This window comes from Terrapene carolina, unplaced genomic scaffold (genome assembly GCF_002925995.2).
Source record: "Terrapene carolina triunguis isolate 2854851 unplaced genomic scaffold, T_m_triunguis-2.0 Scaffold84, whole genome shotgun sequence".
NCBI classification, from domain to species: Eukaryota; Metazoa; Chordata; order Testudines; family Emydidae; genus Terrapene; species Terrapene triunguis.
The window spans coordinates 2,783,829-2,800,158 of NW_020664435.1; the positions used below are offsets into that span (position 1 = coordinate 2,783,829).

The 16,330-nt window shown below is 41.9% G+C and overlaps 1 protein-coding gene across 1 annotated transcript in view; it reads left to right on the plus strand.

Annotated features, from left to right (window-relative positions):
- Positions 1–16,330, plus strand: part of OSBPL10 (oxysterol binding protein like 10) — a 170,024-nt gene that overhangs the window by 41,851 nt on the left and 111,843 nt on the right. The window contains exons 2-3 of the mRNA XM_026649361.2: positions 11,341–11,516; positions 13,714–13,793. Of these exons, the coding sequence (XP_026505146.1) occupies positions 11,341–11,516; positions 13,714–13,793 (256 nt within the window). The remainder of the gene's footprint in view (positions 1–11,340; positions 11,517–13,713; positions 13,794–16,330) is intronic.

The following is a 16,330-nucleotide window of genomic DNA, read 5'->3' on the forward strand; positions in this document are numbered from 1 at the left end:
AGGGGATTGGGGTGCAAGTGGGGGTGTGGGCTCCAGGGTGGGGCCAGAAATGAGGAGTTCAGTGTGTGGGAAGGGGCTTCAGGCTGCGGCAGGGGTTTGGGGTGCGGGGTAGGGATGAGGGCTCTGGACTGGGGCAGAGGGGGTTGGGGTGCAGGAGAGGGCTCTGGGTTGGGACCAAGGGGTTTGGAGGGCGGGAAGGGGATCAAAGCTGGTCAGGGGTGCAGGCTCTGGATGGCACTTACCTCAAGTAGCTCCCGGAAGCAGCTGCACGTCCCCCCCTCCAGCTCCTACGTGGAGGCGCAGTCAGGCGGCTTTGCGCGCCGCCCTGTCCGCAGGTGCTGTCCCCGCAGCTCCCATTGACCATGGTTTCCGGCTAATGGGAGCTCCAGAGCCAGTGCTTGGGTCAGGGGCAGTGTGCGGAGCCAGAGGGGGGACATGCTGTGGCTTCCGGGAGCCATGTGGAGCCAAGGAGCCTGGCCGAGCCCTGGTGCATCGCCAACAAGACTTTTAACAGCCCAGTCAGTGGTGCTGACCGGAGCTGCCAGGGTCCCTTTTCACCTGGGCGTTTCGTCCGAAAACCGGACACCTGGCAACCTAGTCTAGCACAAAATCTGTTTTAAAAACAATTGTTTCCACTGGAATTTTAAAGAATTTTCCATGGAAGTGTTTTTGGTTAAGTGAAGTGAGGCCTTACACTCAGCTGTATGTCATTTGTCTATATCATAATAAGTTCTGAAGACCACATTCAATCAATTCAGAAGTGTCCGGGAATGTTCTGGGTATCTGTGGGCAGAACTGTATTGATATTGGTTAAAACAGGAAAAACCTGATTTCCACTAACGTAGTGGCTATGATTATATAGGTTCCGGGTTCAGGGGTGAGCCAGTGACGTCACAGAGGCCTGTGGCCAGGGAACAGAGTCACGCTGGATATAGGGATGAGGCAGTGATCTCAGGCTGGGGCTTAAGATTAGAGGACTAGAGAGCTTCCTCTGTTTGCAACGCTGATTGGGCCTGATTTCAATGGAAATGAAGCCTCTTGCACCTCTGTGTCTCCCTCTTAGGCAGCTGCCTCACCCTCTTCTCCCAGTTGGGTCCCTCGATTCTGAGGGTGGGATGACTAGCTGGAGTAGAGGGCAAGGGGGCCGGTTGAGTGTACGGCTTTACTTACGTAAGCAATGAAGTGTGTGACTCTAGATATTGTTCTTAAGTTATGTAAAACCTGTATTTTCAAAGTTTAAATTGGGGTCTTATAACAAAAAAGGGCAGTGGAGAGGGTCCTCCAAGGTGTCTAGAGTGGCTGTGTGGGACACAACCAATCAGGGCCCAGCACATGGGTGGCGAGTATCAAAGGCAGGGGAAGGCTCAACCTACTCAAGTTGCCTGTGTGGCCCCACGCACACTCCACCCCCAGGCTCCCTCCTCTTCCCGCCGTGCTCTGCTGTGGCTCTTGGCCGGGGCCTGGGCCAGTGGCACTGGAACCAGGGGGACAAGGGGCCATAGCCCCCCCACTTTTTGAAAGTGGACGGGCCTGGCCCGTTCACTTTTCATCGGGGCAGACCCCACCCCATTCCCCTCCTCTTCCCCCTGAGGTCCCACCACTCCAACCCCTGGCCAGGCCAGTGTGGAGCCTGGCCGGGAAGCTCGGCAGCTTTGGGGAGCCGCAGTGGACCCTTCCCCTGCCTGGGGCGTAGGGGGGCTGAGAGCAGCCCCCAGCCTGTGTCCCCACTCCCTGGCCGCCCGGAGCAGAAGGAAGGTCTGTGCCTCCATGCCGCCTCCCCACAGCTGCCTGCCTGACTCTCCTCGACCCAGCTCTGGCTGGGGGAAGGCCTCAGAGCCACAGCCTGTCCATGGTAAGAGCTGCACAGGCAGGTGTGACGAACCATGGAGTCGCGGACCCTCCACCTGCCCCAGGCAGCTGGGGACATGGGCCGGGGGCTGCTTGGGCCCCCCCCACACCACAGGCAGGTAGAGGGTCCACCGTGGCTCCCCACAGCTTTCGCCCGGCTCTCCTCATGGCTGGGCTGCGACTCTGAGCCCCCCTCTCATTCCCCCGGCTGGACCCTGGTCAGGGAGAGCTGCGTGGGCAGCTGTGGGGAGCCTGGGTCCCTCCACCTGCCCTGGGCGGTGGGCCTGGGACACGGGCAAGGACTCTGGTGAGGGACCCCGCCCCGCACTTTTGGGAGGGATCTGGCGCCCTTGTCCTGGGCTGGCAGGAGCCAGTGCTTGTGCCACCAGGCGCTCCAGGCCTGGGGGCTGTGCTGCCCGCCCACCCAGCACTCCGGGGTGGGATGCGGGGGCCGTGCTCAGCTGCCTGCCCGCTGGGTGCTCTGGGGCTGGGGAGGGGCCCCTCTGGGCTCCGGTGGGAGAACGGGGCAGGAGGTAGGGGGCCCTGGGCAGTAGGGGTGGGCCAGCTCCAGGCTAGCCTCCCCAAGCCCGCGGTTCACCTGCTGCCCATGGCCCAGCAGCCTAGTGTAAGAAGAGCTGCAGGGCCAGAGGGGGTTCAGTTCCTTGCTGGAGCTGAGGAGTGTGGATCGTGTGTGGCTGGCTGACGGAGCTGCAGAACCCCGGACAGGACAGCACTGCCAGAAGCCGGGGAGAGCGAGAAGGAGCTCTGAGCTGGTTGTTGAGACTCCATTAGGACAAGGCCTTGCGGTAGGGGCGAAGACGGTGTGGGGCTGCGGGGAAGTGGCCCAGGGAATTCGAGAAGTCATGCAACATAAGGGACACAGCAGAGGTTGCTATCTACAGGGTCCCTGGACTGGGACCCAGAGTAGTGGGCCGGCCCAGGACCCTCCCTCCCCCTATTAGCCACAGGTGGGATGTGGCCTGGACAGTGAGGCACCCCAGAGGGGGAATTGAGCTATAGTGTCCCAGTTGGAGACCTGTAGCCAGGAAGCCCAAGAGGGCAAAAACATTGTCTCCAGGGAGGGAGCCCTGGGGCACTGCTCTATCCCAGCGCAGGGACAAACTGAGAGGGAGTGAGTGCAGGCGGGTGCACTCGGCCAAGGGGATGCTCACGAGAGCGAATGCACATCATTACAGGTCTCTACACAAAAAAGTAAATCTGAAGAGGTGTTCCATGTTGTGTGTCACTGATTCTGTGGCCTTATCTACGTTAGAAAGGGTTTGCTGGTATAGCTATACCAGCAAATACTCCTAGCATAGGCATGGCTTAAACTGATTTAAAAAAAAAAATTCTTTTGCTGATATAGTTTATACCAGTTCCCCAAGAGAAATAAGCTGTACCAGCAAAAGGACTTCTCTGCTGATATAATTGCGTTTATACTAGGGCTTTATACCAGCATAGCTATGGTGATATATAAAAAAAAAATCACACCCAACTGACATAGCTCTACTGGTGTAACTTTTAAATGTAGACCAAGCATATAATACTCTTTTTTTAAAAAAAACAAACAAACAAATAAATAAAAGAAATCTGATTTCCCCCAGCCTTTCTTGTGAAAGTGACGTCTTGGTCAGAAAAATATACACATGGATTTTTAACTAATTGAATTCTGAAGTTCTAGCGTAGTGTACAGGTTGTCTTGAACAATAAACTAGGACAATGTGACAGTCTTAGTAGACATGTGAGAGTTACTACTTACCAAACTTGTCTGGCAAATGCTGGAGTGTGCAATTCTATTATGGATGATCTATAATTACTGAGTGAAGGCTTGGCTGTGTTGCACCAAAACAAGAGACATTAGTAGTCTGAACAAATTTCACTTTTCTGGTAAAGCAAAATTAAAAGAGAGAGTATTCTGCAGTATATTTTGTCAGTGACTTGGGAAAACACTTATCTGAAGAACAGATTTTAAATGAAGAGAAGTTGGGTGGAGGAATCAACAGAACATCAATCGAGAAGAAAGCCACTGAAAAATTCAGAGCTGCCGTTTTCCTGTTGTAGCACTGGGTAATGTATTGCCTCTGTTCAGAAATAGTAAATGAGTTAGGAGGACACCAAATGATAAAAAGTGTATTAATTATTTTGAGATTATTGAAGTAATTAATAAATTGCCCATTTCTATCACAGATGCCAATATTGTATAACTCTGCTATTCCGATGGGTTAAATATTTGGCAGACTGGAAAACTGCAATGATCCAAGACTTGTATGTCAATGCATTTGCCTCCAGCAAGAAAAATGACTTAGACTGAAGATACCCAAGTAATGTAGTTCAGTTAGACGTTGTATAAAACCTGGGCATAACTCTCCTAATAAGCCATAAAATCTAAAAACATTTTTCCAATTAAATCTTTTAATTGAAGAATATAAATATGTAAATCCTCCTGTGTCTACAGCAGTAAATTCTCATAGTAATAAGTCCACAAAATCCATATGAAAGAATTGGCTGTAGTTTGAATGACTGAACCTTTTTTAATTCTTTGCTTTTCCCCAGACAATAGAATGAAATATGGCCATATTTCATATTGTATGGTGTTTGTTTGCTTTGAATACTGTTAAGATGAATGTATGCAACAGATAGAAGTCAAGCGTATTAGAGTGAGTGGAGAGGATCAGTTGTTAAATAAGTACATTTTGGAGATTTTTCTAAGGTAAAGCAGAAGAGTTTGGAATATGGTAGGTAGATTAATAAGTTAATTGTAATGATTCAGTGGTATTGATGAGATCATGAATTACTTTTATAAAAAATCAAGCTTCTGATTCATTTACTTTGTTTTTTACTAGAAATGTCAGAAAACAATCAGCAATAATTTTTTTTTCATTAAGGAGGGCAGAGTGTTTAACATTGTTGTTTATAGCATCAGTAATCTCTCTGTTTTGGACCTGGCTGATGTACTCAAACAAACACTTGTTAAACAGTTATGGATGGTGACAATTTTAATGTTTGAACAGCAACATATCCTATCATATCTAACAGTAGTAATGTACACTGGCTTTACCTCTTATGCATTATGTAATGTAGGTTTAGATGACCAATCATTTTGATCATGAAAACAGATTGAATTAATTCATATAGGACCAAGATACATCAAATATAAACAATTATTGGGATATTTGTTATATAACTTCACTTTTCTGCTTAGAGTGGTGCTTAATCAGCTTTACCAGTGCCAAAGCAATAACATTTTAACTTGCTTTTAGTCAGACTCTTTTTAATGAACGTTCACAACACAATCCATTCTATATGACAGTGTTGTCAATTGGGAGACATCGGTTAATGGTGCTATTGTTAAGTTAATGTGTCCTGTGTGTGTCTTTCTATTGTAAGTGTTTAGTATTATGTAATTTTCCCTATTATCCCCACCAGGACAGTTTCTGAAGGATATGGTAAAATTTTCATAAGTATTGATCTTTAAAACTAAATATAGAAATCTAGAGTCATGTATCATTGTTGGATAAATGTATATTTTGTGAAAGAAATGACAATAAAATGTAAAGGGAGAAAAAGATCTGAAGATTAAATAGATGTAAACAAGTTGGCACCAGAATTCTCTTTTTATAGTTTGTAATATTCTGAATAAATGACTTCCAGAACTCAAAGGGGAGATTTCCCCTGTACATTTTTCTTTTCTTTTATAACAATTTCCAAAAATGTATGTGATAGATGTCCATTCCCTCTCTTCTTCTCCACTGTTTTGTATATTCATTTTGTTTTTACTTGTGGAAGGTAGAAATCTAATCCTTCCCTGTTCCTCCTGCACTTTGCTGATGCCTGAAGTGGGTCGTCTTAAGGCAAAGCCTCCTGTTTGTAACTGGCAAGACATTGGTTTTGGAAGAATGGATTCCCTCCATCTTCCTTTCTTCTGTGTCTTCTCTTGCCATATTCTCTTAGTAGTCTTGTTCTTCTTCCTTCATCATTGTTTAATCCCTCTCTCCATCTCCGTTATTCATGGCTTCTCCTTCAAAACCTTTTAGGGCACCTTCTAATCTCTCTCTTCTCCTCCTGCTTATGCCGTGGGAGTGTTGCGTTCAATTTCATGTAGCTTCCACATCTGCAATACCTCCGATGTATGTGTTTAAGTCAGTGGTTCTCAAGGTTTAGTACTGGTGACCCCTTTCACAGAGCAAGCCTCTGAGTGTGACACCCCCCCCTTATAAATTAAAAACACTTTTTAATATATTTAACACTATTATAAATGCTGGAGGCAAAGCGGGGTTTGGGATGGAGGCTGACAGCTCATGATCCCCCATGTAATAACCTCGTGACCCCCTGAGGGCTCCTGACCCCCAGTTTGAGAACCCCTGGTTTAAGTTAAAGAGGGAAGTGGAGCACCAGTTGATGTTACCATAGGAGCTAACACTGCGTGGGACCTTTATAAGCAGTATTTCTATGCCACAGTCCGGGTCAGAGTGTGAGACTAGAGTAAGTCCCAGACCCTTTTCATCCTTTGGCCTATTCCTGGGTCAGAGAGCAACAGCACTACCTAAATTGTATTGGCATGCTATTCCATTCACCTAAACCTGGCTGTCCAATATAAATTGTGGTTGTTGTTATGTTTCTATAGAGAATTGCATTCTTTTTCCTTGATCCACATGGTAGAAATGAAGGAGGTAGAACACTGAAAAATAATTAAGATTGGCATAGACCAACAGCAGCAACTTTTATTTACTTTAAATAAAATGCCCTAAAATGTTACTATTTAATTGTATAGTACCAAAAGTGTGTTTAGATATTTTACAGGTAGCTAAGACAAGGTCCCAGCTCTTAAAAGGTAGGCCAGATCTACACCTAAAACTTAGTTCAACCTAGCTACACCACTCAGGGCTGTGACAAATTTCACGCCTTCTGTGACATAGTTAGATTGACCTAACGCCCCCATAGATGTATTTAGGTCAATAGAATTCTTCTGTTGACCTAGCTACTGTCTCTCAAGGAGGGGGTTTACTACAGTGATGGAAAAATCATTTCCGTTGCTGTAGTGTCTACACTACAGGGCTAAAGTGGTGTTGCTGCCTCTGTAGCGCTTGTAGGGTAGACATCACCCTTATACCAAAGTAGATGCCAGACAAATGAAAACTTTCTGATTGGTGTTATCTGAAGTTGTATATGCACAGGGTATGTTTTGTCTTACGCATTTCTTATCCTGGTTTACAGGAACACTTTCAAAAATTACATGTTGATTAGAAAGAAATGGAAAGAGTGTTTGTTGAATTATGGATCTTTCCTGAATTAGGTATAATGGTAATTTGTGTGGGAAAGGGGAGACGATAATAACCTTTCTCAAAGGTGGCATAAGATGCGAAATGTACTATACGCTGACCAAAAGGATGACCTGTCTAAAACGGTGGTAAGTGTATTCACAGCTGAACATCGAAGGGATGGAAACAATGTAAATAAGATCTCAAGCTCAGGATGGCTTTCATGAGAACAATTTATTTAATTAGATAAATAAGTGATGTCATGAAAACAAACTGAAAGAGACTGTCAGTTGGACTGCTGGACAGATGCACTCAGATCAAGATGATTTAGAAACTTTTTTGTACCCTGTTTATTTAACAGGTAAATTCCTAAAATTACTATACTGGACAAAGATTAGAGAAAATACTTTCTTTAACCTTTCAGTTTTGTTTACTTTGTGGATTTTACAGTGTATTTTTATTACCCTTTTCATGTCATTTCCTATATAGTTGGTGAGTCAGCTCTCTCATTTCTGTAAAATTTTCACACATCAACAAGGAAGAGGGAAAAATGTTTTAAAAGTAGGAAAACAGGATGCAAAATCACAGAGATTGACAGGGAGACTTATGGACTAGTATAATACATACAAGTAATTTTATCTTTCCTTTTGAAATTGACTAAATTTCAGTCTGATTGTCTCCCTGTATCTCAAGATGCCTACTGCAAACTTTACCCCATGAAAGCTCTTGTCCAAACAGGATATGATTTATACTGCTTATTTTTGCCGTGTTGTGTTTTTTTTCTTACTGAAAGATAAAAATTACTGATTTATTTAAAATAACTTGAAATTTCTGGCTGTTGCTTTGGAATAAGTGTTAAGCCAATTTGCGGGAAGAGATACACAAAACTCTATACTTGACTAAATGGGGTGGAAGTTATACAGTATGGAAAGTTGCATGTTCCAAACCCCTGTATGACCTTTATCTATAGAGATGCAATACAAAAATGTCAAGGTTGTGGCTGGGCTTTCCAAAGGAGCCTGTGTGAGTTAAAATCCCCAGCTGTTATTGAATTTCAGTCAAAGTTTGGCACTTAATTTGCATGCGCTCCTTTGGAAAGTCCAGCCTAAATATTAATATTTTACTATAAATAGGTGAGCTGGTAACATTAAGTTTGTAAAACTGTATTTGGCTTGTGAAAATGGTAGAATGCTTGGTCACTACCTTACAGGCACAAATGGATTAAAATGTCAGATCAAAGCCCTCGCTAATAGTATTCTGTTCCCCCCCCACCCCTTCTCTTCCTGGTCCACTGAATTCAGTAGGCTATTAAATAGTGTTCTTTGCTAGATTTAACATACTTATCAGTTATTTTATTTTAATATTGTAGCAGTTGGGGGCCCTAGTCAGAGATGAGTATCCCATTGTGCATAGATATCAGTCATACAAACAAGTAACACACAGACAATATTTGCCCCTGAGAGCTCAGAATTGTAAGTTTATGACCAGATGTGACAGAGAGATGAAACAGCCAAATAGTGGTGGTTGTGTGAGGATTCAGCTCATCACCTCCCTAGTCATTATCTCAGTAGTTAAGTTTTTTTTTTTGTAAGCAGAGGGATTTGAAGGGAGGTGAAAGTAGTGGTTCTACCAATTTTGTGATGGGCAGTTTTTCCCATAGCAAAAAGCATAGAGGCATGTGTCAGAGGAAGTGGGTGATTGAGGTTGGTGTCTTCATTGCACCATTGACCTCACTTTTTCTCTGTTAAAGTAAAAATGTTTTGGAAGAGTAGGTTTAAAGTATGAAGGACCTTAAAGGTGAGGACAAGATCCTTGTGTTTGATGCAAGGGAGAGTGTAGAGGCATGCAAAGTGGGGAACAAAGCGGTTAGAATGAGTCAGGAAGATTGTCCTACCAGCAGCTTTGAGTGGACTTGACCAGCCTGAGACTGCAGCAATTGTGCCAGAGAGGTGAAGTTTGTTAGTTGAAATGTGAGATAAAGACTTGGACAAGAACTTCGAAAGCCTAGACAGACAGGGCAATGCTGGAAATAATGTGTAGGAAGCAGTGGCAAGATTTAGAGACAGTCTGGATGTGTGGGTCCAAAGATAGGGCTGAGTCAAAGATGACACCCAGGTTATTATTTTGTTTTGAAGGCAAGTTGCAGTTTTACAGACAAGAGCTGCAGAACTGTAAATCACCAACAGCACTTCGCAACTGACGTGAATCTGTGTATAGCAATATGAAACTTTGTTCTCTGTTCCCATATTAAATGTTTGATCCAGAAGGACAACAACAAATAATGCCCTGCCAAATGCTTACTTTAGTGTCATTACCCACACGTTATTAGGTGCTATAAGAGGCCACCTGCATCTGCGTAAGATCTTCTGTCTTATCTGCTGTGTTTAATAGACCATTTTTCCTGAAATAGGACAGAATTTTCAACTACTTTGGCAAAGGTTATACATTATTGAAGACTTGGTTCAGTGTACATGATTTAAAGATGGATTTATATGCATCAAGATTTCTACAGTTCTAAGATGGATTAGTAGAAATGCTTTGTGCTTCCAGTTCTTGAGTGTTGGGCTAGAGTAACTCAGTTTGAGATGGCTAAAGTGGAAGCATTTTCATTTTACATTTAAAATAAATATGAATTAGCTACTTAATCATCTCATCTGTACAAGTAGCAATAAATTTGTCCCCATTTATGTGGCAAATACTGTAATCTTAGCAATGGATTTATTATGCATTGGCCGATATAATCCGTGTGTGGATGTGTGCGGATCGAAGTGGGGTTGTCTCATAGGTTAGGGAGGCAAAGAACTAAGTGGTGAGGATGTAGGGTGCTGCAATTTCAAATTCTGAGGTGAAGTGCAACGTTGTTGATCTATAAACTACTATTGATTAAAATGTCAGTTCTCTTCATACTGAGCTAGGCAACTTCTACTGTAAGTTTAATGGGAGGTGTTACTGTGATTTTGCACATATCTCCTGTAAATGTACTCTCCATCGGTTTGCTACACAAGTCATTCCTCTGTTCTCTCGAAGGCTTCTCTCAAAGCCGGGTGGGGAGGGGAGAGAGAGGGTGAAAAACACAAACTAAAGTAAGGACTTTTTGTAACTAGATGTTTATCAAATTTAGTGGACTATACTTTTGGAGTATTGTGTGACTTCCCCATCAATAGTTGACTGTTTCACCAATCTTAACATGTAAGCTTCAAATAAAGTGTTTACCTCAGGTAGTACTGCTTTAAGCAAACTCTCTTTTCATTTGGTCACATAAGACTTTGCTTTCATCCTTTATATCTTGATGACTCTCTGAATCAGTGACTGTTATCCAGATGGATTTTCACTGGGACTGACACCTGCCTACTATTAGTTATTTGAATATCTGGATGGATGGGTTTCCCCCTGCTATTGGAATTTTATTGGCAAAGTGATAGATTTGCTGACTTGAAGATTCCCCTCCCTAAGCCCCCACCAACTGCAATCCTACAGGCTGGTTTCTGTACTTCCTACTTTAATTTCTAATGGGAACTGGATGTCTGTATCCCTTAGACCAGCTTTGAAAATCCCAGCCATAATGGGACTTATGTGATATTTTCCCTTCTGATTATATTTTGTAATATCTTGTGTTCTGCTCAACCCTGTACAAAAGTATTTGCATATTTCTTTTTTAAAAAAGTATTGAGAGAAATGAGGGGGTCATATTTGCATATATAATTAGGCAAATAAGGCCCACCCTTTCGCATACAGTGCAAGTGGACTCAGGTGGCTGCAGAGGTGTCTCTGGGTATCTGGACAGATGATGTCATAAAAGTAGTAAGTGCCTTGCCAGGCACAGGGGCTTGTCACAAACCCAGAAGTGACAGGCATAAAATGCCATACTCACCTAGCTTTCCATTTTTGGCACATAGATATATTTGACAGGGCACCACATTTGGGATGTTTCAGTGAAATCTGTATGAGTGGAGGGGGGTGACTTTCTTTAAAGATCACGTTCAATTAGAAACACCTTTTCCCATGTCCATTCATTGAACCTGGACTCTTCTGTATTATCACCAAACTGAAATAAAGGTATTGTTTTGATACATTTATCCTCAAGTGTACAGGATACTATATAACAAAAAATGTTTTCCTCCTTGTTTAACATTTCTGTGAAATTTAAATTAAATTTAACCCATGTTTGCTTTTCAGTAGCTGCGTGAAAAATTCTTTGAAAGAAAAACTATACAATTGTGGTTTCTTTGAACAGGTACTTTGTGCTGGATTTTGAGACTGGGATTCTTCAGTATTTTGTGAATGAACAAAGTAAAAACCAGAAGCCACGAGGAGCCCTGTCTTTAGCTGGAGCTATAATCTCTCTCAGTGACGAAGTGCCACACATGTTGGTAGTATACTTTGCTAATGGAGAGATATATAAACTGAGAGGTATAGTAATCTACTAGCTACTTCTTAAACATGCTTATATAAGACTAGCATTTCCTCCCATTCTTGTAACTTTTTTCGTCTTTACCTTCTTTCACAATTATGACAAAAAATCAAGTTGAAGTTATGTTGATTATGGCTACCTTACTGCATGCTAGACAATACAGTAGAAAAATAACCTGCAATTTTGTACATTGCCGTAGGAAATTATACAATCTACTGTTATGGTGTCATAACCGTGGCATAGGGATGGTGCAGTATTGTTGGTTGGCTTGATGTGTGACAAATCTCAGTCCAATATACTTGTATTTAAAAAAAAAAAATTGTGGTGAGGGTTAGGCTAGATTTAACAATTTAACCGCAAACTAGCTAGCCATCCTATTTTAGAATTTACTGTAAAGCAAACAGAAACCCTAATGAAGAGGCATAAAGATTTGAACACAATATTTAAATTGCATAGACATTTGGATGCGTAGCAAAGTAACAAAGGGATTTTCTGTCAAGGAGCTTAGTTTTTGAACAGTTACGATTAGTGTACTCATAACTTCTACAGTGCTCTGCCCACTGACTGAGATTTACAAGATTACGCACAGCAGCATGCTGCTTATTACTGAATTGTTGTACTGGCAACATAGCTGATGAGAAATTTAATAAAATATTCCCTCTTCTGTTCCCTTATTGTTAAAATTAATTTGATAATTTGAATTACCATTAATCTGAGATTCAGCAGTACGTGTAATTTTGTATTTGTGTTCTTAATGTTGATATGGCATTTAATGATGATTCAAAGTGGTTTGCTAATAAGAATTTTTAGTAGTTGATACATCATAACTGAATTATACATTTAATACTCTCTTATAGAATGCGTACTAGTATAAATTGCAAACACTGTTTTCCAATAATTTTAAAGGTGGTGTGCAAAGGGGAGAAAAATTGAGCTTGTGCCCTTTTATGCTGCTTTTCAGTGCATCAAGGCAGCATGTTAGGGTTTTTAGAGATTTTTAGTCAGACTATAAAACTCTTACTGAATTGAATTTACTTAAATTTTTTGGGAGGGAGGTTGGTAAAACTTACTTAACTTCAGTGATTGATTAACATGTGAGTGGAGGAAGACTTTGTTAAAGATTCAACATCCTTGTGCACTTCAATGTAATGGTTAAGTATTCACAGCTTCTGACACCCAACAGTCTTCCAGAAAAACTACACAAAACCAACTTTACATTCTTGATATATCTAAGGCTGGATTTAAACTTGAAAGTTTTACTGGTCTAACTTTTGGATAGGGATACAATTTATTTATTTTACTTTTTACCCAAATAGTTATACTGTTGCAGACCCTAGTGTGGATAATTATACTGGTGTAAAGGCGGTTTCTTTCAGTACATGTATTCCCCTTCCCATATGGGAATAGCTGTACCAATATAAAGAACCTTTACACAGATATAACTGCATCCACACTACGGGTGGGTTGTACTGGGATAGTTTAAAGTGGCACAACTTTCTAGTATAATAAAAACCCTCTTTAAAAAAACCAATCAAAGCACAAAAAATCACCAGTTTTTATTTTTTTAGGCTTCCTTTATATACCATGAAGAAGGAGGAAAAAAGGCAACTTTTTAAGGTCTCAAAAGCACCTGCCAAAATAATATATTAAACTAATTATTTAATTAAATATTTCTTACTTCATCTTTTCCATTGCAAAGTAAAAATAGTTAAATTGATTATTTGGGGTAATCTTTATTTGGGAGCAAATTTTAAAAAAAATCTTGATGATTTAGTTGGGAATTGGTCCTGCTTTGAGCAGGGTGTTGGACTAGATGACCTCCGGAGGTCCCTTCCAACCCTGATATTCTATGATTCTATGATCTAATTCACAAAGTAACTGTATTTTAATAAATAAGAGTTTTTACTGCATCATATGGATGAATTAGCTGTGGAAAACTAGTTGTTTTTCTTCTTTCTTCAGTCACAGAGTATCTTCTTAGGTTGAGGCTTAGGCTTTGTCTCTGAGAAAATGTTACTGATTTAACTAAATTGGTTTAGCCTGGTGCACTTTTACAAGGCCTCATGCAATAAATAGACTTTTAATTTCACTTAGGTAAGGTACTTTTAAACTGTTATCAAGTGCTGGAAACATTCCCTTTTCTGTAATGTCAATTGGCTTATGCACAATTCTTGCACTTTTTTGTTTCTGTTCTAGCTGCTGATGCAAAGGAAAAACAATACTGGGTGACTCAGCTCCGATCCTGTGCCAAATACCACACGGAAGGTAATTCTAAGGTAAATAATAATGGGAAAGAAATAGCATTGTTGGATATAACTGGAGTAAGTGAAGAACAGGATAACATGAAAAATTAATCCATTAATAACAGCAGTCAACTTCTATTTGTATAGCATTTTTTTACATTTCTCTCAAAGCCTTTCATAAATAACACACGCTAGTGGTGTCTATTCTGCCTACATTTCAGCTTTTAAGATAAAGTAGCATGAGTAAGTGTTGAGAGGGAGGTAGATTGACTAGACAGTGGAATTTAGGGATTTCCAAAGGGAATAAACCTAGGAAGATATTGTGATTGCTTCATATCTTTTGGTTAATGTATGGCACTTCAGACCTCTGAAGTGTGTTACTAAACAGCTGGAATAATAAAGGTTTAATAGGTTAGGACAGTAGCTGGGAAGTTAGTCCATACATAGACTTGGGTATGAAAATGATTATACTGTGTGATAAGGCAGCATATCAATGTGGTAGTATAAATCACTGAAAATTGTTTGGTTTCAAAGAATAATTGGTGGTCTTGTTTGCTCCCAAAGTTAGATAAGAAAAAGTTGAGCTTGCTAACATTTTACAAATTGAAGTGTGGAATTCTTGAAAGATGTAAAGTGAATATTGAGGGATAATATGTAATTTTTCTTCTTTTACAAAGAGGGGACTTGGTTTGGAGGATAGATAATGATATATGGAATCCAACCTCTGCCGCTGGTTCAAATCTGGTCTGTCTATGGCTCAAGTTAATAGTTTGGTGATCTGTGGGTTTGTCTACACTAGTTTTTCAAACTTGAGTTAATTGATTGCTAATTAACTTGAGTTATCTAACACGTTTGTACACATTAGTCTGGACACTCCACAAAAGTTTGTCTGTCTACCCTCTACCTAATGTAAACCATTTGTGTTGTGGAACAAATATTTGTGAAGTGCCAAGACTAGGGTGTACAAATGTGTTGGCTAACCCGAGTTAATTAGCAGTCAGCTAACTTTAGTTAAAGGTTCTAGTGGAAGGATACCCTTTGTGAAGTGAGTCGGTAATCTCATTCCAGTTGTTAATAGTGGGCAGTTTCCCAGCATCTTTACTGATCCTTTCCTAGCTTTAAATACTAAGTTTTCAATTATTTGATTTTACATTTCTTTTTAGAAAAGTAGGCTTTTTTTATTTGCCACCTCAAGTGGATAAATCCTGATCTTGTTCAAATTCTCTATTTTTAAAAAAACCTCCCCTCTTGATTCATGAAAATGTAAAATTGAAACTGAGCTACATAAAATAAGTAACTTACAGGAGAAAAACAAGTGCATTTTCTAGATTAAAATTTTGATTTAAGGGGAACTGGGTGTCCATTGCATTTTAAACATATAATAATATTAGTGAACAAACCATGGAGGATCGTATCTAAAATACAGATTAATATTAAAAATTCAGAAAGAAACAGAGAGACTGCTTGGCTCCCAGCAGTAATACATGAATATTCATGTCTGAAGACATAGACTTATTTATAATTCAGATAAACTAAGTTAATTGCTTATTTTTCTAGGAGAACACACAGTTTAGGGAAGGGGGCTCTCAAACTGTTCAAAGCTCATCTTAACAGAGTTATTGTCTGGTGGACCCACTTCCCTTTCCTGTTCATTATAGTGTGGACTACCTCCCCTTTGTTGCTGATCAAATAACACCCTCCTGGCATCTGCAGCAATTGCTTACATGGGAAAGTACATTACATGTTTTCCTAATTTTACTTTAGTTTCTTTTGAGTGCAGTTTAGCAGCTGGAAACCTAGAGGAGAGTAGCACCATGTGGCTAGCAGGCACTCCATAGACAGCTGCTGGTTTGTGGACCAGACTTCAGGAAACATTTGTTTAGGGCAGGCCTGCACAACTCGTAAAGCAGCGAGGGCCATATTACTCCAAAGAAAACAGCTGAGGGCCGAACCCCACCCCCCCAGCGCTGCCGAAACACCCCCCCCAACGTTGCCCAGCCCCCCCGAAACAACCCCTCCCAGCACCGCCCGCCCCGCGGAAACAAACCCTCCTTCCCTAGCACCGCCCCACCGAAACAGCGTTATTGAATCTTGGTAATATGTTATAGTGGGCCCCTAAGGTAGTATAATTAAGGTAAAAGAAAACTGTCTTTTTGCTAGAAGTAGAATAAGATCTTCCCTCCACTTTGTAATCAATTGCCCTGTTGTGTGAATGAGGAAGGCGTGGAAGGCAGGCACCTCCAGACAGCCGCAACCCTTGGAGAGGGGATCGGAGCCAGACCAGATCAGTAGAACAGGTCAGCCACCAACTCGCCGCTCGCCTCCTCAGCCCCCCACCCTGGCCGCTGGCTCACCTGCCCCCCCCGCCATTGCCCACCCGCTCGCCTTCCCTGCCGCTGGCTCACCTGCCCCCCCAGCCACTGCCTGCCCACTCGCCTCCTCAGCTCCCCTCCCCGGCCGCTGGCTCACCTGCCCACCCACTTGCCTCCTCAGCCGCCAGCTCACCTGCCCCCCCGCCATTGCCCACCCACTCGCCTTCTCCGCCGCTGGCTCACCTGCCCCCCCCCCCC